We start from the raw sequence: 24,399 nt of genomic DNA, 5'->3' as shown, positions 1-24,399 counted from the left end.
AGACATGGAATGATTATGTTTCAAAAATATAATGAGTGGTAATAAAACAACAAAATAATATATATTATACTTCCTAGTTACATTGAAATTTTTACATTGGACCAATAATAATCTGGGGATAATATTTAATCAATTTTATCACAAAATAAGAAAATATACCTTGTATATGTTTTATTTTTGTGGTTTACTAATAGATTAAGCTCAGTATTTTATTCCGACGCCATGCGTTTGAAGACTAAATCCCAAGACGCAGCACACTGCAACAAAATTAATCAGTAACAATAAAGAGACAATGTCTAGGTTTACACTAATACTCACATGTTGATAATACTGTATATGGCTTTCGGCTAAGGCAGTTAGCATGCTTTTGAAGTCTGCTTTTTTTTGGCACTTCCATAACCCATACTCTTGCCTGAACACATCGCTACAGACATCCAACCGTTCTTGATTAGCTTCGACAGCTGACACTAATTTTGGAATAACTTGACTCATCTTTTCTATTTTTTCCTCTTTGTCCATTTCTGATTTCGACCAGAATGACATTAATGACTTTTCATCGTTAGTTACCTAATATATAGTCTAGAGTTACAATCCATTACTAAAATATAAAGGACACAATATACCTTATCTTTGTCAGCCTTTTTCTTCTCCAAATCCATAAGAGACTGTTCATACTGTATTTGCAGTGCATCTCTTTTACCTAGTGTTTCTCTGACACATTCTATATAGCTAACATAATCCTTCAGTGGCTATTAAAACAAATTATTAGAAATATTGTAAACTAATATTTTTGTTTTATTTAATTACCTGTGCCCAGTCACTTATAAAATTAGATATTAAATTATGGCGTAAAGCCGAACTATTGGCAGTGATAGTATGGCCAATGCGAGATAGTGCAACAGAGACAGATTGTTCATTAGAAGACCATTCAATAAATGCTGCTCCAAGTTGGTGAGATTCCACACACAGTTCTAAAAACAAGAAAATTATTTAAAAATATTTTTAATTATACATTTATAACACAAAACAAACCTTTTCTTTCTTTATGGATTCTCTGAGCTACTTTTTCTAACATGGTTAACTTCTCAGATAGGCCATGGAGATGATTTCTAATGGGATCAAACTCAAAATCTACCTGTCTTGAATTATATGACACAGAAATGGTATTTAGACTGTTTGACATACGTCTTAGTAGTCCTGTTCCGCGTTTTTTATACGTAGTGAACTCCTAAAATTAAAATAATAAAATTAATCTTATCAACTGTTTTAAATTTAATTCAGAGCAGTTTTTTAGATAATTATTTCATATTATTGTATAGAGTACATACTGTAGCATTCGCAGTCAAAAAAACTCTTAGATGTTTATCTTCTGTGAGAATAGGATGGCAAACTAAACGAGACAGAAATCGTTCCAACAATGCCATACGGCAAGTGACAAATTCTTTTGAATACCTGTCTAACTGACCAAGAATTGTGTGTTTTGCTGGTAAAGGCTGTAAATAACAACAATGTTAAAACAAATAACCAACGTTTTTGAATAAACAAAACACTCACCGGCACTATTCGATCGGGATATTCAACAGCAATGTTTTGTCTCAGCCACACAAAATCATTGTAACGCCGGCGAATAACATACTCCTTGTGTGGATAATCTGTTCTATCCGCCTAAAATAAACTAGGTCAAATACGTCAAACCAATGTGAGAGTAGCTAACTTTACCTTAGTAGATACTCTATATGTGATGTAAGTCTCCAGTGGTTCAACAATCTTTTGTGGGTTGTCAACCCGTACTTGAATGTCACGTCGAAAGTCTAATTTGAGTTGAAAGTCATTGGTGTTTGTTGGAAATGACACTAACTGAAAATCATAGTTTCAAATTAATAACTATCAGGGTATAATATAAGAAGTATTTAGATTGAAAATCTTTCAAAATATATTTACCGTAGACGCATCGTTTAGAAGGGACTGAGGCATTGGAGTAACGCCTTTTTCTTCGACAGACACTTCAAGTACCGCCGAATTCTGGTCAGTCATCATTTCAACTGGTTCAGAACTATCGGACAGCTGAAATTCGTGTTTTTATTTACAATCATCGTTCGTTTTAATGGATAAAATATAATAATAACAATAAATAAAACGTTTAGCGTTCCCGAGGCCAGAGTAAGTATATTTCAAAAAAACCGTCCGACTTTACATGTTTTATCATTATCATTTTGACATTTTCCCAAGTATATACATGCAATTTAAACATAACCTTGAAAGTGTTATTAACGTGACATTATCAATCCACTTAATTATTGATAACTCTCAACCCCACTTGAAAACGACTCGCGGGACGGAGATTTGGTATTCGGAAATAACCACGAATTAAGACTCTATAAAGTATATCATCATCTTATTCCGTGGAAGGAACTATAAATAATAAAATAACTTTTAGTATATAATGAGAACCGTACGTCGAAAAACCAAATAAAATTAAAAATAATAAATATTATAAATTATAATCTACTAAAAAACTGTACACCCATTACCCGTAAAAATTAACAATGACACATTATCACGAACCGTATAGGTATTTATTTTGATTTTTTGCAATAATTATTGTCATGGTAAGTGCTTAGGCGTAGTACGAGGGCGCGCTTGTGTTTGTGTATAATAATAATTGTACTGCTGCTGTGTGCCTAGTGTGTATATTAGATTTAACAACTCGCAAGTAAACAAATATTATACATTTGTCATTTATACTAATTAAAAAAATAAAAATGTAAGATAAAACATTGTTCGATGATTATATCGCAACCGAAATAAGTAATAGCGCGTCGAAACTAGCTATAGCCATTCGTCACCGCAGCTGTAATAATAATGTCTCTGTATGATAGGACGTATTGTCGTATTACGATAGTTATTATTATTATAGTATTTAAAAACAAAATCGGTCATTCATCATTCATCGGCAATAAAATATTATAAATAATAATTATATATTTATATCTAAAATTGTTTAATCAATATTCAATGGTGAATGATGATAATATTAAAGATGAATTCCAGAACTATTGAAAGTATAAACATATTCTGTATTCTGCGTCCTGCGGACAAACCGTTTACGGTTTCCGACGTTTCCGTTAATTACCGCAATAATTGCCAATTAGGAAGGGCCTGCACGATTTTGGTACAATTTACTGATAACAATATAATATTATTGGTACTTATATAATATATTATAGGTACTTTTTTTTTCTTTTGTATATATTACAACTATCTATATGGCACGACAAAAATAATTTTTATTTATAAAAAAGTAGTTGATTTTTTTATTTTTCTATTATTATTAGTTATTACCATTTGATCTTGAACGAGTTAACTTATACAGTGTTATACGAATACGATTTAGTTATAGCAATAGATGGATTTGTTTCAAACAAATGTATAAATTCACCTCAATGATTTTATTAATATCTTTTTTTATGATACAAGAAATATATGGATTATAACAATGGGCGTAGCCCCCCCCACCCATGTTTTATAAGATAACTGTATATTTTACCATTGATTTCTGATTCTAATTGTGCCTTTATAACTCCCAATGTATAGATTATAGGCATGGGCGTAACTACTGTCTACTAACTTGAATTTTGATGATATACGGCAGGGTCTGTACTTCTATAGAATATATAGGTTTTGTACACCGATGTACCGAGTTGGGGTACCCAAGCACTGCTATGTACGAATTAGAATTCCAAAGTTATTCTGTATTATGCACAAACCACAACCATACAAAATTGATTACACCCTTACAAACATGCGAAAAAAAAATTTTTCCATATCACTGGGCATGCAACGGACACATCCCGGGGTCTTAAGACTTTAAGAGGACGTCACACCCGCATGTGTTGTCTCTGTCTTACACCTACGTACGACAGAGACAAAACGCGTTTACGCAGTCTGAGTAAAAGTCGCTCAATTTTGGTTCAAGAGTAAAAATACCTATTATAAAATTGAACTGTGACAATATTTCTGAAAGCAAATTGTTGCGTTTTCTTTAAAAAATTAAATTTTGAAAAAAGTATTTTAAAAATATTGAAATTTTTTCTATATCTAAACGATATAATGAACGTTATATTGGATATACAATGGAAAAAACGCAACGACTTGCCCTCAGAAATATTGTCACAATTCAATTTTATAATAGGTATTTTTACTCTAAAATTAAAATTGGGCGAGTTATACTCAAATTGCGTAAACGCGTTTTGTCTGTGTCCTACGTATGTAAGACGGAGACAATACATGTGGGTGTGACGTCCTTTTAAAGTGCAAAAGTGCAATCACCCCTCGAACCCTGATCTACAACTTATACTATAGTCTATAATTTAATAAAATCAAAATATATTTATAAATTATAGAGAAATATAAAAGAAGTGAATAGTGATTATAACAGTTTACGATGATCGATTATAATCAAAAGATGATTCATGAATCATGAGTGTAACGTTGAAAATTGATTTTATACATGTTTGTAAAGGCATAGAACATTTTTTTAGTTTTACAAAAAAAGTACATAATAATGAATTATTTTGGTATACGGCAGTGTAGGAGAAACGAATCTGCAGGGCCAGTGCCCTATTCCCCTACCTAGAGTCCTAGTGTCTTACATATATGCATCAATAGTGACTGCTACACCATAATAAAGGAAATTCTAATCAAAATATTCGTGCTTTTTTGTAACGATTCATTAAGAGTTTTTTGGTTTAAGTCTTAACGAATATATAATGCAATGCCGTAATGGCAATGTATTCATGTAAAAAATTGTTATTTGATCAATTATTGTAAGAATTTAAAAAAAGTTTACCAGAAATTCAAATTTTTTTAAGAGCGTTTGAAATTAGACATTGAATTTTCACCCGTAAATTAACAAATGTTCATACAACGATTTTCTTATTTTGTCGTTACTCGTTAGGTATTCAAAATATTTAACTCGTTTTGAGTTATTTATAGACATTTGCAATTTGAAATGTTTTTAGTTTTATATTCTATTAATTTCAATAACATTTTATTCGTTGGGTCAAAACGCTTGAACATTTAGTAGGTACAAGGTTTCTTATAAGTTCTTATAAATTATAATAGCATTTGATAAATATTAAAAATCTATTGGCATGATTTTTTTTTCATACAATCTGTAAATTGATTTTTTACAATAAGTACAAGCGCTGTGGGAGTTGATGGATTGGAGGCTTGAAAGAAGAATCCATCCAGTGATGGAAGTTCTTGACAGATTTAATTGTTTAATCGTTTAGAAGATCCCGGCACCATTTACGTTTCAAGCGCCTGCTGGGATCACCAGGTATGATGAATTTGAAACAAGTGGATTACGATGGTTGATAGATAAGAGTGAAAGCGTTTATAGAAATGTTTGGCTACTTCTTTTACTGTTGGAATGGAAACGTCTTTGTGGAGTATATCGTTTGATACATAGAAAGGAGCTTTTGTAATTTGACAGAGACATTTGGATTGGAAAGTTTGGATTTTTTTAATATTTGAGGGCTTAGCTGAACCTCAGAGCTGTATGCCATGTGATCATATTGGTTTTAGGAGAAGTTTATATAGGAGGATTTTATTGTTTAGTTTTATGTGTTTGGAAGTTAGGAGGAACCGCAGCTGACGGGAGCCAAAAATATATAGATAAACAGTTTTTTTTCAGACATTTTAAGTTCAAATTTTGTTGTAATTTAAAAATAGTATTCGTGGTTTTATGACACTTTAAGAGTATGTTATTATATTTTATACACACAATGACATTTTCAAATGTATTTTTTTTGGCAAAAATAAATTTAACCTAATGTTGTATCTACTAATGCCGAATAGTAAAATAAATTACTTTGATCACAATAATATCATAAAATATACTTATATTATTATATAATTTTTTTTTTTTTTTTATAGTAATATTATTATAGGTTGACAGACCGTCTTCGCTAAGAATCGTTTTTCATTTTCTTTTTATTATTTCTTTTTCGAGGATTTACCCATTGCGATATCTCTTGAGATAATAAATATAAATGGTATCATAAATATGTACTTATACTTATCTATTACCAATTATGGCCATTAAACCACGATCAATGATTAGTTTTTCGTGTTTCAATAAACCTAACAGAGTAAAATTACTATATACTTAATCTTTACATTAAACATTTCAAATTTACAGTTATCTATAAACGTGAAACTGAAATAATATAGCCATTAAATATCATCATTCACAACAACAGTTTAAACATCAAACGTGTAAATGTGCAGTACACAATAATATATAGTATAATGTGTGGCAATATACATCGCTAATCACTAACAATCTGCACTCATCTGGATCATGTAAATACATAATATTATGTAGTATTAGGTACGTGATACTACGTAGTACGTACTACGCAGTACGCCTGGATCAATACATAATATATAGGTTTAATAGGTAATAAATTTACACTTTTGAAATCGGTATACCTGACTACCTGGACCTGACCAGACTGACCGGCTAGCTACCAATATATGTTGCGTATTAAATAGCACACACGAGTACACGACTATATATTACTTACTTAAAAAATAGTAGTGACTACTACCATTGATTATAAATACTAATTACTAACTATTATCAATGCTACTACAGTATTACCTATATTGTCTTTCGTATACCCAAGAGTACCTAAACAAATAATTTGCCAATATTTTAATTGCAAATTTACGTAAAATTATAAAATATGGGTTAGATTATCATTTGGTACACGGGGGGCTGGGTAAATGTTGTTACTTACGTAAATGTGACAAATTCACTTTTACAAATGCGGTACGTTTAATTGAAGTATATTTTTATGTGTAGGTGTGATTACGCATATACGTGGCTATACGATTAATACGAGAGAGAAAGGCAAGCTATTGGTAGATAGTTATTGGAAATCTTCCAAAAAAATTTGCAAAACCCATCAATACAGTAAAACGATTGTGATAATATTATTTATATACTGCAGTTTAAGTAGATGTCTGACATGTATTTTTTTCTTTTAAGGTGTGTTCACAAATCAATAATTTTATTGTACCTAAATAATCTAGAATGTAGCCTTATTATATTATATTATAATATAATGCCCACCGCCCCCTCATTATCATATAAACGATTAGAATACATATAAGAACGCCAAACTAATAGTCTATATATATAATAGTAAATCAAAATAGATAGAGGTACCTAATTAAATCACTGCAAATAAAATAATCGATTAATTTTAAATAAATATTCTCGTACCTATATATATTATACTTATTCAGTACCTAATTAGAGAAATTTACAATATTTATATTTCAAAATTTTAAAATATTATATCAAAAAACCAGTGATAGAAACGGAAAAAAAACAAAATTGAATACGAAATAATAAAACGGAAACTAAAAAGAACTCTAGAACGATAACAAAAATATACCAAAAACTGAACAATTATAAAAACAAAATCAAAAATTGGTAATCCTGATAACTTATTGTTGAGTAAAGGATTACTGACGAGAATTATTTCAATGCGTAAGAGCAACTTTTTGATTTTTAGATGTATATTTTATATTTTTATATATTAATTGTACATATGTTATACTTCTAGGTTTAGGATTATTTTTACTTTAGAACTAATGCTTCAAAGACTAATGCACTTTTAAACTATAAAGGCATATTAATTTTCATATAGGTACATTATAATTAGGTACTTATTATAATTAAAACTTAAATATTTAGAATAATTAATTTTAACTTTTAAGTACCTAGGTACCTATATATCGCGAGTTTACTATTATGAAAACGTTATTTTGAAACGATATAAAAATATTACTTTTTTAAAAAAATTAATCAAAAACGCAATTATTTTTGGACTGGATACACGATAAAATATTTTTCGTAAGGTTTTCGTTTTCATGGTTACTTTTTAACAAAACATATTTTTGAAATTATGATTTATAGATTTTCCTTATAGAGGAAAAATATCGAGTAGCGTGCTGTATAATGTTATTGTTTTTTCACCTCTATGGCTCAATAGATACAATAGATACTAGTTACACGCATCTAAGGTACGGGCTAAATTATTTTTAAATATTTTTTTTTGTTATAGTATAATTGCTAAAATGTAAAATATTTCAATATTATTATTTTGTTCTATATTAACTTATAGTTTTAACATTAATAAGTTTTTGTTCTAGATACACGGTTTTTGCTTCTGACCGATTTTATGTAAGGTTTTCGTTGCCGTGAATACTTATTAACGAAAACATATTTATGATTCATAGATTTTCCTTGTAGAGGAAACATATGGAGTTTAGTTATATAATTTACTTATTGCTTATTAATTTATTATACTATACCGAGACAAGTGACGAATATACGATATAGTATAATATCTTTGTCAGAAATACAGATAATTAAAACAATTACCAAGACTTACTTTTGACGTAAAAACACATAATTAACTTAAAAGAAAGCACAAAGACTTAACATAATTAATTTACCTACTAACAAAAACATAAACTAGGGAGTGGACTTAGATATTCTAGGTACAATATTCGTACAAATTCTTAACTAACTTCTTCGATCAGTAATCTTCTACAATCGTTTAATATTGTAGAATACATCCAAAAACTACGCTTGAAATGGACATAATTCTCCAAGCAGGACCAAGTTGTCTTTATAGCAAGTACTGTTGTTTAAGTAATTAAATGTACCTATTCAGAAGTAGCCCAATTGAAAATATTCTAATATCATTTGCCGGAGATATGTCACTAAAATACAGACAAATTCAATAGACTTCATGCGAATTTCCAAAAATTGACGTTCTATCATACGCATACCTATACAAATATACAATATTTAATCTCTGATTCATTAACACCTTCAACAATAACGGTACATTTTTACAATCCATATACGATGTTCAGAAGAATTGATAAACTATCAAAATATTCAAAGATCACTATATTATATCAACTTTAATTTAATTGCAGTTTGCAAATGTGTATCTATAAACAAAAATGTTTTTAAATTATCAAAGAACTTCGCCGCTTCCTAATTATTAACATATTTACTGTGACATATCAGAAACAGGAAAAGGTATTGCACAGTAATTATTGCATCAAATTAACATTGACTTTATATTAATAGACAAGAAGTGATTGGACACCGAATAACGTGGAAACATAGAGAGTGCTTTTCGGTGACTGAGTTAATCATATGTAGGTAGTGCAGGGTAGTACAATAAGTCAGTAAGATTTATAAATATATAGATTATTGTATTTTGTTGTCAAGACAAAAGACTGCGATATGTTTGCACGCCGCTCGTGATGCTGTTTTTATACACAGTTCTTGAATGTAGTATATAAGGTATATGCAAATTACCAATATACCATTCTACCCACAGACTGCGAACATATTCGGCCATACGTGGGCAACCGTGATTGTCAATCTTCCTATTGGGAAGACATATTAACGCTGGGAGCGCTGTCGACGTCCATCGTACTGATGATTAGGCGGGTTCCCCCCTACGTGGGAGTCGGGAGATTGTATGTATTTTCCCGACATTTCGCATACATTTTGCTTTAAGTGAAGTGTATTTGAATGTATTTGATAATATCAGTAGAAATTGTACTTACCAACGCATACAGTTAGCTATAAAACCGTATAAAGTTTCGATAACAAAATTGTCAAAATTAATTTATTATAAAAAGTAAAATAACCAATATAAAACTATATCTATACATCCCGAATCGGAAGGTACAAATTGTTTCCACCAGAGCGCGTTTTGTTAATCTGCTTCCCCAATAGAATTACACATGTTTGAAATTCATCAATCAGCAATGTATTTTTATGATTTTTTTTTTATACCGAGTAGTGTAAGCTATAACCTGATAGTAATGAATAATGATAGTATGAGGTTAGGTTAATTTTGGTATATAAAAAACTTTCAGATCCGTGACAAGTTTAATCAATATTGAAAACAAAATAGTGACCTGAAAATAAAAACAATGTTGGAAACAAAAAAACTTACTGCGAAAACAACATTTGGATACCAGAGAATAGCAATATTGAGGGAAAAGAAAAAGAAACGGAAAAGAACGTCCAAGGAGAAATTAATTCAAAACTTTGCTCACCTTTGTATGTTTACAAATTATTTATATTAAAGCTGGCAAGGCTGGGCAAGTTAACTATGATTTGTTTGACTCGTTGAGTGAGTTAAGTATTAATACAGAAAATTTAAGTTAAGTTTATATTATCATTTCTTTTTTATTACTTGTAAAAGTTACAGGTTAATTAGAAAAAAAATAACTTGGTTAAAAATCATTACAATTTTTTATTTATTTACAATCAATGCCAAAGCACAAAAAACAAAATTGATAAAAGTTCTAAATATTATGTACAAAAACAGAAATATACAGTTAAAATAATTCATATACAATTGATTAACCGAAATATAACAGAAAACAAGGCCACCCAACTAGGTATAGTTGAAGTTATAAATTATTTAGGTTAATTTTTGCTTAATTAATTTTTAAGAGAACACGGTACCAAGTACCAACGTCTCTTTTAACATTGAACTGGGTTAGTCTGGTAGTGTTGTTGTTGTATGATTTTAAATTAATATGTTTGTGTATGAGATTGTAATTTTAAATGGATATTTCTTAGAGGAGTATTAATAATAATACATAATAATAATATTATATTATGTTGATATACATAAATAAATTCAACACTTCGATATTCTAATATTCTACAATATATTATATTTTATAATACATTATATACGTAGGTATATATAAAATTATAAATAATACCATTTATTATGAATATAATATAATATAATAATTATACTATTCATAATTAATATGATTACCCATTTGCGATATTGTCGTTAATTTTTATATAAAAATATAATTAGTACAAAACAAATAATATTTTAAAACTACGGGACTTATACCTATAGGCTATATTAGAAAAAAATTAACTTAAAGTGACTATAAAATTAATTAATTGATTAGTGACCGTTACCGCATATCAAGGAAAAAAATTAACTCGTTTAGTAGAAGTTACTTTTCTAACTTAAATAACCTATAACCTAACGTAACCCATTATGCAACATAGTTAAAAGTAACACAACTCTTTAACTTGTCGATGTCCAACCATGGAAATTGGCATGCCCAGGGGGGATGTTAGGGATTATATCCTCCCCAGTGTTCGATTAATCCCAATATTTGTGTCTTTAGTATTACTACCACAATAATACATTTAAATGTATTATTATTTATTAGTTAGTTATAAAACCTCCCCCCCCCTCCACCCATTGAAAATTCCTGGGCACGCCACTGTTTGTGAGTACCTAATGGAGGAAAAAAGAAACCAAATACAACAAAGTAAAATGACTAAACTGAACTTTTGGAAAAAAACAGGGCAATTTAAATAAAAGTCATTCTTATGCGTCTAAAAGTGATACCCTATAGGATATACCTATCGTGAAAAGAAGAAATCTTTATAAACCTTTAAAATGACGAATCTCCAAACAACTTTAATTTAGTTTTAAAATATTATTATTTAAGAATACCTATAACATAATCATTGTATAGTTCTAATGCTCTATGGATAGTGGATACACGAACTGAAGTTTTGAAACAAAACACTTATGTTGAATGTCGACTATTTTGTTGTGCGATCGATATATTGTTTATGAATTTACGCACTATAGATTATAATAATATTATGTAGTTTGGCGGATAAAATTTTACTTATTCAGACGTCAGTTGTCGATGTGTTTAACCGATGTGTTCGCGGTAGACGTGACGATGGCGCCGTCGATGTGTGGATGTTAGTCGGACAGACAGATTTTGAGTTCATAATAGTATTAACGATGAAAGGGCTGTGGGTGGTTACTGGTTACACGAGCTATAAAGGATAGTAGTAAAATAAACACAAAAATATCACAGACAAAATATGTAGTTTTTAAATATTTTAACATTTTTATTTATAATTTGATGTCTATAAATTAATTATAAAAATTAAAAACATAGTTGTACTAAAAGAAGTGAAGGGGTTTACATCAACATGTTATAAAATTTGAAGAGAAAATAATAAAATTACTTACTAAAACCGAAAAAATTAAATGAATTAAACATTATAAAAATGTAATTTATTTTTAAAAAACTGAATTACGACTGTTGTTTTTGTCAATTTTGAACTTATCACCAAATATTATGGGTAAAATAGACTTAAAAAAGTTCAGTGAATCCAAATCATGCGCTAAAAATAGGTGTTACTAATTCAAAATACACATATTGCGCACGCGCATGCCGAGTTTTAAAAATTTGAAAAATTGATAAAATGTGTATTTCAGTACTCCCTAGACCAGGGATGGCAAATAAGTGGCACGCGTGAGATTTTCGATGGCACTCGAAAAACTTTCATTTGTCCATATATATTTATATTAATAATATATATTTCACAACGACGTATTGTTATCTTATCTTTTTTTTTATTTAATAGTATTTAGTAAAATTTAGAAATGCAGTTAATCGATTTGCAAACTAATCCAATTTGGACAAACAAATTTGTGAATATGCGAGAGCGTATCGAAGAATTGGAACGTCATCGAATACATAACGAAGAAACAGATAGCGGTGTTGACAACATAATATTAGAAGTATGGAATAATATTCCAGAAAATTTTGCTTCTGTCAAAAAATTGGCAATTTCATTGTTAACAATTTTTTCTTCAATATATGCTTGCGAAAGTCTATTTTCGGTATTAAATCATACACATTCAAAGGCTAGGAACAGATTAACGGAGGAAGATTCAGCAGCATGTATGTTCGGCCTTGCAATCAACATCATATCAACCAGATATAAAAAACCTTTCAACCAATATGAAGCAAAAGATTTCTAATAAACAATAATAATTAAATATATTTTTTACATTATTTCCATTTTTACATAATTTTCTACATCATTAATTTTTCATTTATATTTTGTATTTGTATTTTGCTGTGTTAATAAAAATAATAATGGCACGGTTGAACATTTTTTTGAATTATGTCATAAATTGGCACGTAGAACAAATCCTATTTGCCATTCCTGCCCTAGACCCTGGTTTCTAGCCCCCCCGCATTAATTTCAATATAAGCCATAAGGTCATCCAGCTGAAATATTTAATTTTACCTGAAATTATGATCACACACAGTATGTAAGGCTATACATGAGAAATCGAGTGAATATCCAATATTGTAAAAATAAGAACTTCAAACACTTATAAAAGTTTAATTTGATTTGCTTTTAGAAATTTTTTATTGATAAAGGTAGACAAACTTATGAATAACCTTGTATTACATTTTCAAATCTTAGATTTAAAAAGAAAAATTTTTATGAATTCTCAATTCAAAATAATTTGCTAATTTTCGTGATTTTCCGTATTTTGTCAAGATTTAAACTTTAAATGCTTATAAAAATAAATTGTGACTAAGGATTTTTAATATTTTTCAAACGTAATTGTAACAATATAGTAGGAGTCTTGTATAACATTTTCAAACTTTTTTACCCAACAAATAAAGTTTTATTGACATTCATAGAAAAAATAAAATTGGAAACTGAAGATGTCCCTAAACAGTTCAAAACAAATCAAAATATTTTGAAAATATTATCGCGTATAGAAAATGTAAATATAATGCAGTGAAAATTTCATGTTTATACGTTCATTTGTTTTAGAGTTACACCAAAAACCAAAATCGATTTTGTGAAAAACCGATTTTGCATAAAAATTCCCATTTTTTCTTAATTTATATGTTGTTTTTCCCGGCGCTTTTGAAAACTATATTAGGAATTTTCAATTTTGACCTCCCCAATGCACCAACAATATTCAATTTCCCATCGAAAAAGATAGGTACTGAAGTTGAAAATTGAAGCATTATTTCGACTACTTATCGTTTACACAGACAAAAAAAAATTTAAAAAAACACACATCATTGTAAAATCAGTACATTTATCGTTGCACTCAGAATCTAAAACATTTAGCGTAAAGCCACACAAATGTTTTTATGACTGAAATTCAAATTTGGACGACATTGAACATTCAATTGTATAAAAATCAATCCAACAGTTTTATTATTTTGTGACTATTCAAAAAGTATTAATCATCCCTCCCAATTTCCTAATATGTAATATCTTATATATCAATATATAAATATACATTATATGTATACATAGGTGATAGGTTTATTTTATATTATGCAGCGTATGGTGTAATATTATGTATTTGTGTATGACTGTCGGCAGATATAGATTATTTATATACATCCGTATAAGTCTTATTAATCTATATATGTCTATAAGATTATTTATTTATTATAAAATTAAATTGAAACGATGCACAGGAGGAGATTATATATATTATTTCGCAACATGTCTGCGCTAATTAGTAATTTATCATGATGATGCAATTACAACTGCAGTTCTATTGTACATGTAGAGAATAACAATTAACAACACACTAGGTACCTATATTAATTGAAAGCCTGGAATAAATTGTTATATCCAGCAGAAAATACAAACATTATTAATTATTTAACAATTAATTATTATTATTGTTGTTACAGCGGGTACACTTATAATTATTGTACCAATAAAATACCTTTATAATTGTATTATTTTGTATACCTCCCAGTCTACCTATATGACTAAATTTAGGCACATCATAATACCTATATTTGTCATATAGCATAATTGATAGCGCGATATAATATAATATTAAATATATGAAAACAATTAATTTGAGATCGTTAAGTTAAGTCAACGTTAGGATCGTTAAGCTATAATATAGTTATAATAAACAATATAGGTACCTAGCTATTTATCTCTAATAGTTTCAAGTTATAATAATTTAGATAAAACTGAAAAATGTTAACTCAACTCAGTGGAATTTTTTTAACTATACCACCTACTGAGTCACATATGTATAGTGATTATGTGGAACCTCAATTTTTTTTGAATAATAACTAAATATGTTGTTAAAAATGTATTATACTATTCCGATCCCATTCTTTTTACACACTATAGCTGCAGGCTGTAGTGGTTAGGTACACGTTTCTATCAACTTTATTACTATCAAGGGATATTTATTTGGTTTTTTTTTGTACTTATTTAAAATCATTGTTCCTATAAAGCGTGATTAAATAATAAAAAAATTAATTAATGAATAACAATAGTTTTAGTTATGACTTATGTTATTGTAGTTTATAAGTATTGTACTCTGTAATAATAAAATAAATTACTTTAATAGCAATAATATTAAAAAAAAATAGTATTATAGGCTGACAAACCACCTTTGCTTAGAATTATTTTTCGTGTGCAATATGGTTTATCATTGAATTTAAATTTAAGTATTTAATACACCCATTACAGTGACCCACTCGACACTTACAACAGGGGACCCACTTTTCCAACCTTTTTTTTTTACCTAATTTCAGATTAAATATAATATTTCAATGTAATACTTGAAAATAAATGCTTTTTCATTTTAGAAAATATGTAATACCTATTTTAATTATTTACGCCGTTCCAAAAACGACATATGTGGCGTGAACAACAACGTATACATAAATAGTGTATACAATATACATGCATAATAATTATATAGAACACCTATATATTATATCTACACGTATCCGTATAATTTTAGTATTTGCAATACCCATATATTTATATATATATATATATATATATTCAATATTCTAATATATTTATATATTATATAAGTGTATATATTTTGCATATATTTCCATTTTACCATCTATGTATAGGTATTATGAGTTATTGTCGTTTGTGTATATGGTGGTATATATTATATATATACGATTTCACAACAAGCTATGTAATTATCTAGTCAAACTGTCAAGCGTATTACTGTATTAATGTACAATGCCATGTTTCGCGGCCATCTTACAGCACCCAAATTTGACTTAAAATTAGGTTTAATCTTTCTATGTAGCTGGGACAAGAATATAAACAACTTAATAATATGTTTACGCGATAGTCTTCCCCAGAATATCAAAAAGCTATAGGCACTGGTGATGTAAAATTCCGGAAAAAAAGTCACATTGTCACAATTCCTTACAACACACTACAAAGTACAAACCCGAAACAATAGATACAGGATACTATATTATTATAATATATAGATCAACCAACGTGTATACAATATTCATTTATTATTATTATTATTATTATTTTTTGTTATATACCTATAGGTGTTATGTTCAAGGACGAGTGGATGTTTACAATGGTAAGGGCACTATCTAAATACAAGAGTGGGTTTACAGGAGAAGCATTTTGAGAGTGACGAGTACATTTTTCTTTTCTTTATTTTATCGAGTGTTTTTTTTTATACATCAGCTAGGAAGTTGAGGAAATTTCACTTTTTTAAACATTCGAAAACAAAAATTTAAAAAAATATATTATATTAAATGACCCCGTGCGCTTCGTTATCCGTTAAAAATGCCAACTCTATATGATTCAAACTTTGTTTAATTCGTTAGGTATTTAATATTCAGTGCAATGGTGTTCAAAACTTAAAAATTTTCATCGATTATCTTGAATCTCAAAATACTTGTGCAAGCACTATTTTAGAATGAGAATTTTGGAAAATGCTTTCTTAGTGCACACTTACACGGTGGTATGAAGGTACCGTGATATAATTGCAATCCTCAAGCTATGATTGTTTAGGCTCTATGTTGATCAGTCAGTGACCTACTAAAGACACGTTTGATTATATTATATTATAGCCATCCTGCACGGTATGGATCGTGATTATGCAATCAGTTTAATATTAGGGATGCAATCCAGTATCCAACTGCGGTGGATTGCGGACCCCGCGAGGTGCGTACGTAAGTGTATATTTTACACACATAGAACTATTGTAGAAGATAGCTGTCCCCTGTGCAACTAAATAGTTGACCATAAAAATTCCCCCACTTATATTATTCAAACTGTATGTTCCATTCGTTATAGTTAATACTCTGTGTAGTGATGTTCTATAATTTAAAAAAAAGGATTTATGTTTTATTCTTCGATTTTTATTTTATTTTTAACACATTAATCATAAAATTTCACATTTTTTTGTGCTTACGACTGGATTTATTTTTGTAAAGATGACGCCTAATACGTAAACTTGAAGATCAAGTAATAATTTTCTTTTGTTTTTAAACATAAATAACGTTATGGCTTATTAATATAAAAGCTAGGTGTATCGTACCCTTGAGTTTTTTTAAATCTGTTAATGACTGATGTTTTTGTAATTTTGTAGTACATTATGTATTAAATTATATCCACCATTATATAATATATTGAAATATAAAACGTTTCATTTCATGTCCGTCGATTTATCCCATCTTAATCACAGTAATTTTGATGGTTCTGATCAAATATAAGATACGGGTCGAAAATTCTCTTCAATCATTATAACTATTTTATTTTTTGTAACCAATAGCAACCCTATAGTAAACAAAAATATATTATTTGTTTGTGAGCTAAATAATAAATTAAAAAAATTGAGGGACACTTATCGAGATAAAAATATATAGGTAGCCTATATAATAAAGATCAATAGAATAGTGTAGCTTTCTGAAAGTAAAAACATTTTTGACATCGGTGAAGTAGTTAGGTACAGAGATTACACCGAACAAACAAAAATGTTTTCTTCTTTATAATATTAAAATATATACAGATTAGATATATACATAATTATTAATTGCATAATACTTATACTATTATGTACATATTATAAATAACAAATAATAAATTATACTATTCTGAGAGGGCTATTCTACGCCTCGATATAAGCAACGATACGCCTCCTATATTATCACCTACCAACTAAGTCATTCATCAAATAAATATCTAAAATGACAATCTGCACATTTTGAATAAACGATCAACGATTGACATCAGTTGTATTAAATATAATATTTTGATAAGAACTAATACGAAATGTTTTCAAAACTTAAGTTTACAAATTAATATAAGGTTTTATGAATAGAACTATTAAAACAGAATTTAAAGACCTTTAGCTTAGAAAAAAAAACAATTTAAAATTAACTATTCAAGACATAAGTATAATATATTAACTATTGTAGATATTTAAATATTTAATTACGTACTAGCGAATAATATTTAGTGTGGTATCTATAACTATGTATTTTATGTAGAAAACTTATAAATTGACACATGACTTGTTAGTGGATACTTCTCATACTCTATACGGTATATTATAGACTACAATAAATAATAATGAGAAGTAAATACGCCTAACTTATTTTCCCATTTTCACATATTCAGATAATGCATAATAATACCAGCTGGCAGATATATAATAATTTTAACATTATTATATACATTTAGTATTAGTAAGAAGTAATATTGTCAATGTCATTGTTACTTGTTAATTATATACGATCATTATAATCTAAACGTCTAACCTCTATGTTTATTGATACGTAGCTATATACGTGCAAGAAGAAGATGATTAAGATATATTAAATCATTAATCATTAAGCATAACTTTATATACATAAAGGTCAATAGTTATAAAAAAATAAAGCCATGACTCTATTGACTTCTTCCATAGTCCATTTTGATTTACTAAATGTTTGGCATTCGTGTATTAGGTGATCTACTTAGGGAAGTTGATCTCATACCAATGTATTATATTGTATTATAATTGATCCACCACATTTGAATACCTTCATAAAATATAATTTTAATTATAAAGGATTAAATAAATAAGTCAGATAGTCAAATCAAAATGCAATAAGAAAATAATAAAATTTCTATTAGGTATAGTATTCGAGTTCAATAAACTTTTTATCAATATTAAAAATTGTATGAACTATAAATATATATTTGTTATTATTTACTGGCCTCCTCGTCTCCGCTATTCTATGATAAGATATCGAAGTAATAGGTAACACAAAATAAATGTAAAGATAACTGTTTAATATTTATGAAATATTAATACAATTTAATAGATCAGCAGTTACACTTACAGTTAAAAGGTAGATCACTGGCTACACGAATTCCAAATGTTTTTTTAATATTTAAGTAGATATAATCTCTATTTTGTCATTTTAATTTATTCAATATAATATTATAGACAGTGTCATAGCTGTAAATTTGTAAGTTTCAACACTGATTTTAACCAATGTATTTTTAATATACCTAACCTTACTTTTTTTTAAATATCCAATAAACTATAATATATTTTATACTTGTTCAAATGTAACTGCTGCGTAGTGTTATTAAAATTGCTATATTTCGGAGTTAATGTCACGCGTATACACCTGAATACTGTATAGTATATAGAAATAATATTTTTTAACGGTCTATTGTTACGAATTTATGCTATTATACCAGTATATATTACCTGTAGTGTAGCATGAATATTTTTTTTTATATAAAACCTACTTGAAAAACAAAAAATATTGACTTAGTGTAATTTATACATGCGTGCATATATCTACTACAATATCATAATCCGGTACATAACCAGCTGTCAGCGTGTACATTTTTTGTAACTGTAAAGGTAGGAACCTACCTTCCTACCTACCTATCTCTTCAGTATAATATTATAGAGTTTACCTTCAACAGAGTGAAAGTGAAATAAAAAAACATATATATAATAACAAGGAGCAATAATAATATAATGGTTAACACACTTGACACTATAGTGTTATATAATCCAGTGAACTCTTGTCTCTTAACGTTATAGTTTTATCAGTGTTGATTTTTTAAACAGTCATGTGAGATCCGCTTCTTAAGAACATCGAACTTAATAATAATTATTATAAAATCATAACATGCATACTAAACATTATGGCAGAACTATTTTCACCATATCCATCGCAGCGTATTTGGTTTTAGATCATGTGGGTCTAATTAAAGCAGCGTCTGAAGGTAAAGGCCAAAACACGTTCATTGATTTTTTGTTTTTTAATTCTTGTGTCTATTGAATTTTCATTTTTTTTTTTGATAAAACGTGTTAAATAGTTTCTAATTATGATTTTTGGCCGTCAAATATTTTGGGTAAGCGTGCGATACAATTGGTCAGAGACCATTTGTCTAGAAGACAAGAGAGAAAAAAGTCGAGAACTTCAAAACAAATTTGTTACGGTAAGATGAACTTGAACATTGTAAATACCATTTTAAAGTCTGGTTTGGCTAACCACATACGATAGATACATCATAATTCATAATATATCTACGTATATATTTTGTAATTTGTATGTATAATATATTAATATATACCTTAACTGCGACTGACGTAAATTTTAATAATACACCAACTTACGTCTGACATCGCGACACAAGGACCGTCGATCATTTTTTACTAAAACGACAAAAATTTAAGACTTGAAGCAACGGCGTTGGCGAAAAAGAAACTGTCGCGAAACACGCGTATACGTATATATAACCACAAGCGTGCACTGCACGTAAACTTTTGTGACGACTTTACGAGAAAAAGCACTATTAACTTGCCGGCTTAAAATAACTGCAACATCGCCGAATTATTATTCATCTCGTACGAACGTCTGACAATACGTGCAACGCATATATTACGAATGTAGCACTCTATATGCATCACATATTATAAGAGTCACCGATGGGATTTTTATTTTTGTTGTTTTTTTTTTTTACAACGATACGTCAACAATAACATTGCAGACATGGTCGGATGCTTCCCTATACCCCGGACCAATTATTCGCCGCTCATGAAATCGCCTCAATCGCCGGACACGGTGGACACGAAATTCTTGGTGATGACCCGACAGAATCGCAGTGATCTGATTTTGGTCACGTACGGCGACCGGCACGTTTCGATGAACAACTCCAACTTCAGGCCCGAACTTCCGACCAAGATCATCATTCACGGGTTCAAAGGTAGCGGACACGACAAGGTGGCAAAACTCCTAGGCAACGCGCTCCTGGACCTGGTTAGTCTGTAGCCATACTATTATATCTATACCTACCTATATATATACCTAGGTTCGCGGTGTGGTTGTAGGTCCGTGATTTTTTTATTTGAATTAAAAACAATTATTACCTTTTTTCATCTAAACCGGTTGCACTGATACAGGAAGACGCGAATGTGATTTTCGTGGACTGGGAAAAGGGAGCCGCCGGGCCGGGCTACGCACTTGCGGCCGCCAACACGCAGTTGATCGGACGTCAGCTGGCGATATTGATCACGGACATGGTGGCGCTGAACGGTGACCCTGCCAAGATTCACATGATCGGGTTCAGCCTCGGTGCCCACGTGGCGGGTTTCGCGGGCAAGGCGTTGAAACTGATCGATATACGTGTCGGCAGAATTACAGGTGATGCCTGGGGTCTTGAGTACGCTTAGTTGGTAATAAATTGAGATTTTGAGGAATAAATTGAAGTATATTGATACGTATGGGTTTAATAATTATATATAGCGTTCAAGAAGTTACATTACGAGTGATATACCAGCGAAACGTATACCGACATACGACTATATACGTGTCGATACGTATAGAATTTTCCTTCTTGAAAATCTTTGATATAATTTATTAGCTTTCGGACGATTCGATGTGTTTATTATATTTATACGATGAGTAATATTTCGATATCTGGTGCAGGTCTGGATCCCGCGTCCCCGCTGTTCAGACAAATGTTGTCAGCCTCACTGCTGTCACTAAGCTCAGACGACGCCGCATTCGTCGATGTAGTGCACACAGACGGTGCCAGGATATGGTCCGAGGGGTTCGGCTTGTTCAACCCGATCGGTGACGTCGACTACTTCCCAAACGGCGGTCTTGACCAGCCAGGTTGTGAACAAGTCCGCGGTTCGGTAATCGTAAGCCGGTTCGGTAAGTCATATAAGATATATAAGTTACATATTATATAAACTATATAGATCGAATAACGGTTCATGCGTGATGCATTTTAAGCAAGCATGTTTTTTTTATTTGAATGCGGAGATGCAGTTTTTCAAAAACATTTTTCAATCTAAATTGGATTGTTTTTATGAATATTTTGACTTTTTTATTTATGTGTATGAAAAATTATCTATTGAATATTGAAACAATGGTTTTTTTTGTTTGTATAAGTATTTTGAATTGCTTGATAAGAAGAGTAAAGTTACAAAGGGTTTCCAGGCTATCCTGTAAAATTGTTTACTGTTTAAATGTTATGTTAATGTATAAATATAGAGGGAACGATGAACTCAAGCGTGGTATGTAATCATCTCCGGGCGTTACAGTTCTTCCTGGAAAGTCTCAAAGCAGTGTCAGATCCTGACGCATGTCAGTTTACCACATTTCCGTGCCCTGCCGGATGGTCAATGTTTCAAAGGGGCGAGTGCTTCCCAACAAATTGCACAGGTACCTAACTTATTATAAATTATAATGTATTTATGTATTGTATATAACCAAATATAATATAATATGCATTATTGCATTATATCTTCAGCATTCGCACACAGCGCACCTACATTTAAACGTATACCTGGCACATATTATATATATTATTAATTGTATCATAATAACTTGTTGGTCATTTTGAAAATTATTCATATTTTTTTAAAAAAAAAAGGATTAGGTCCTTTGCGATGAAATATTGGTAATACAATAAACTATGAACAGTCCTTTGCTTTCACGAAATTGAGATTTGTATTAACACTATTAACTGTTATATTATACATTTATAACATTTATAATGATAGCTGGTTCTATATTATTATTTTACTCACGCGTGGTGTTAAGTCAGAATGCGATTTCCTTTTCTCAGTTCGATGTACTCGACCCTACGTTTTATATTGTTTTAATTTATTTAGTATGAGGAAATATTAATTTAATGATACGTAACTATCAAGTATCAACTAACAAATACAAAATAATAAATATTAAAAAATGTGATACAAATATATTAATACACTTCTAACCAAAAGTAGCATATTATACAATTGTTTGCGTTATCATTTATAATTGTTTCATAAACAATACAAATTACTTTTTCGTAGATTCAAATTGTGTAACCATGGGTTTTGCGGCATCTCAATCGAAACTTCGTGGTCCACTGTATTTGACAACTAGAGATTCAAGTCCATTTTGTGGTAGGGATGTTGTTCGTTGATTTGATATTAATACTAAATTGTTTATGTTATATATTTCATTCTATAGGGAGACAGCTCAAGGCATCTGTTTTACTATCTCCAAAAACATCTAAACTTCGAGGTTACTTGCAAATATCGTTAGAAGATGGTGACAATACGGCAAACTTTAAGCTCCGAACAAAGTAATAATTATTGACATATTTACTTTTGGTATTGATTATGACGATTTATGTTAAGAAATTAACCAATGACGCCGATATTGACATCAGCGCTTTATTTATACCTAAATTGAATTCATTTTTCTAGGCATACGGATTACATTTCTGGCGGACTTCTAGCTGAAGGACTTTCAGTAGCTAGATATGAAAAATCTGTGCAAAGATATTTAAATGTCGAATTGAGTTTCCAATCATTAGCTTATCAAACTGAAAACGAAAAGCATGGGCTCAACGGTATTGTCAATGTGGTCGTGGATAAAGTATCCATTTTTGACACGGAAGGAAACGTGTAAGTACATATGTATATAATTTCTATAAGTGCTAATAATGATAGTTGTTTACATTCTCGCTGTTCTCATATATATATGTTACATACTATAAGAAAATATTTCGTTTTTTAGATGGTCTAATTGTACAGAGAATTCGAATTTAATCCATGTGGACGGAACTACGATATACGCCCAAACGTATTCTCTTTCATTATTTGATGCTTGCTAGACAAAATGACTGAGAACAGTCAATTTTTTTATTTTTTTTTATTTATTGAATATATCTACTTAACGAACGACTGAAATTGTTACATACCTATATTATTATATATTATAATACTAAACAATGTATACTATGGTTATGAACTAATTCTAATTTAAAAACGAAATTTTTTTATATAGATACTTTATTATATATTATATATATAATATTATACAAGTTTATTATACTGGTATTTATTTTCTTATTAAAAGATGCGATTTTTAATGTGGACTGTAAAACGAAATTATGCAGTGAGCCATAAAACCTAAGTATAATATGTATAGTTAGGTAGGTATTTTACGATACTGAGAAGATAGAAATATATAATATGATATGGTATGTATAAATATTAAAAATATCTTAGTCGTATAAAATATTATATAACCCACGTGGGAAATTCGTGGGTATTGGTTTCGCTGTACATTATTATATAAATCCATTGTATTTTTGTATACATATTTTAT

The 24,399-nt window shown here is 29.5% G+C and overlaps 2 protein-coding genes across 2 annotated transcripts; one reads left to right on the top strand and one right to left on the bottom strand.

Moving 5' to 3' along the window:
• Window positions 1-42: 42 nt before the first annotated feature.
• LOC132941319 (sorting nexin-7-like) lies at window positions 43-20,508 on the bottom strand. The gene is made up of 10 exons (XM_061009328.1): window positions 20,400-20,508; window positions 1,942-2,064; window positions 1,720-1,857; window positions 1,555-1,665; window positions 1,329-1,493; window positions 1,033-1,228; window positions 808-971; window positions 624-749; window positions 319-567; window positions 43-257 (listed from the first exon to the last, which is right to left on the bottom strand). Exons 1-10 carry the CDS (start codon window positions 20,430-20,432, stop codon window positions 210-212), a joined length of 1,353 nt encoding a protein of 450 aa, XP_060865311.1. The 5' UTR covers window positions 20,433-20,508; the 3' UTR covers window positions 43-209.
• On the top strand, window positions 19,744-24,122 carry LOC132941317 (pancreatic triacylglycerol lipase-like). The gene is made up of 10 exons (XM_061009327.1): window positions 19,744-20,005; window positions 20,099-20,221; window positions 20,774-21,042; window positions 21,186-21,426; window positions 21,712-21,942; window positions 22,285-22,455; window positions 23,094-23,186; window positions 23,254-23,368; window positions 23,493-23,693; window positions 23,806-24,122. Exons 1-10 carry the CDS (start codon window positions 19,909-19,911, stop codon window positions 23,900-23,902), a joined length of 1,638 nt encoding a protein of 545 aa, XP_060865310.1. The 5' UTR covers window positions 19,744-19,908; the 3' UTR covers window positions 23,903-24,122.
• Window positions 24,123-24,399: the final 277 nt, after the last annotated feature.

Source organism: Metopolophium dirhodum, chromosome 3, assembly GCF_019925205.1.
Source record: "Metopolophium dirhodum isolate CAU chromosome 3, ASM1992520v1, whole genome shotgun sequence".
NCBI lineage: Eukaryota > Metazoa > Arthropoda > Insecta > Hemiptera > Aphididae > Metopolophium > Metopolophium dirhodum.
The sequence above is the reverse complement of the archived record's forward strand: the minus strand, read 5'-3'. Positions and strand labels throughout refer to the sequence as shown.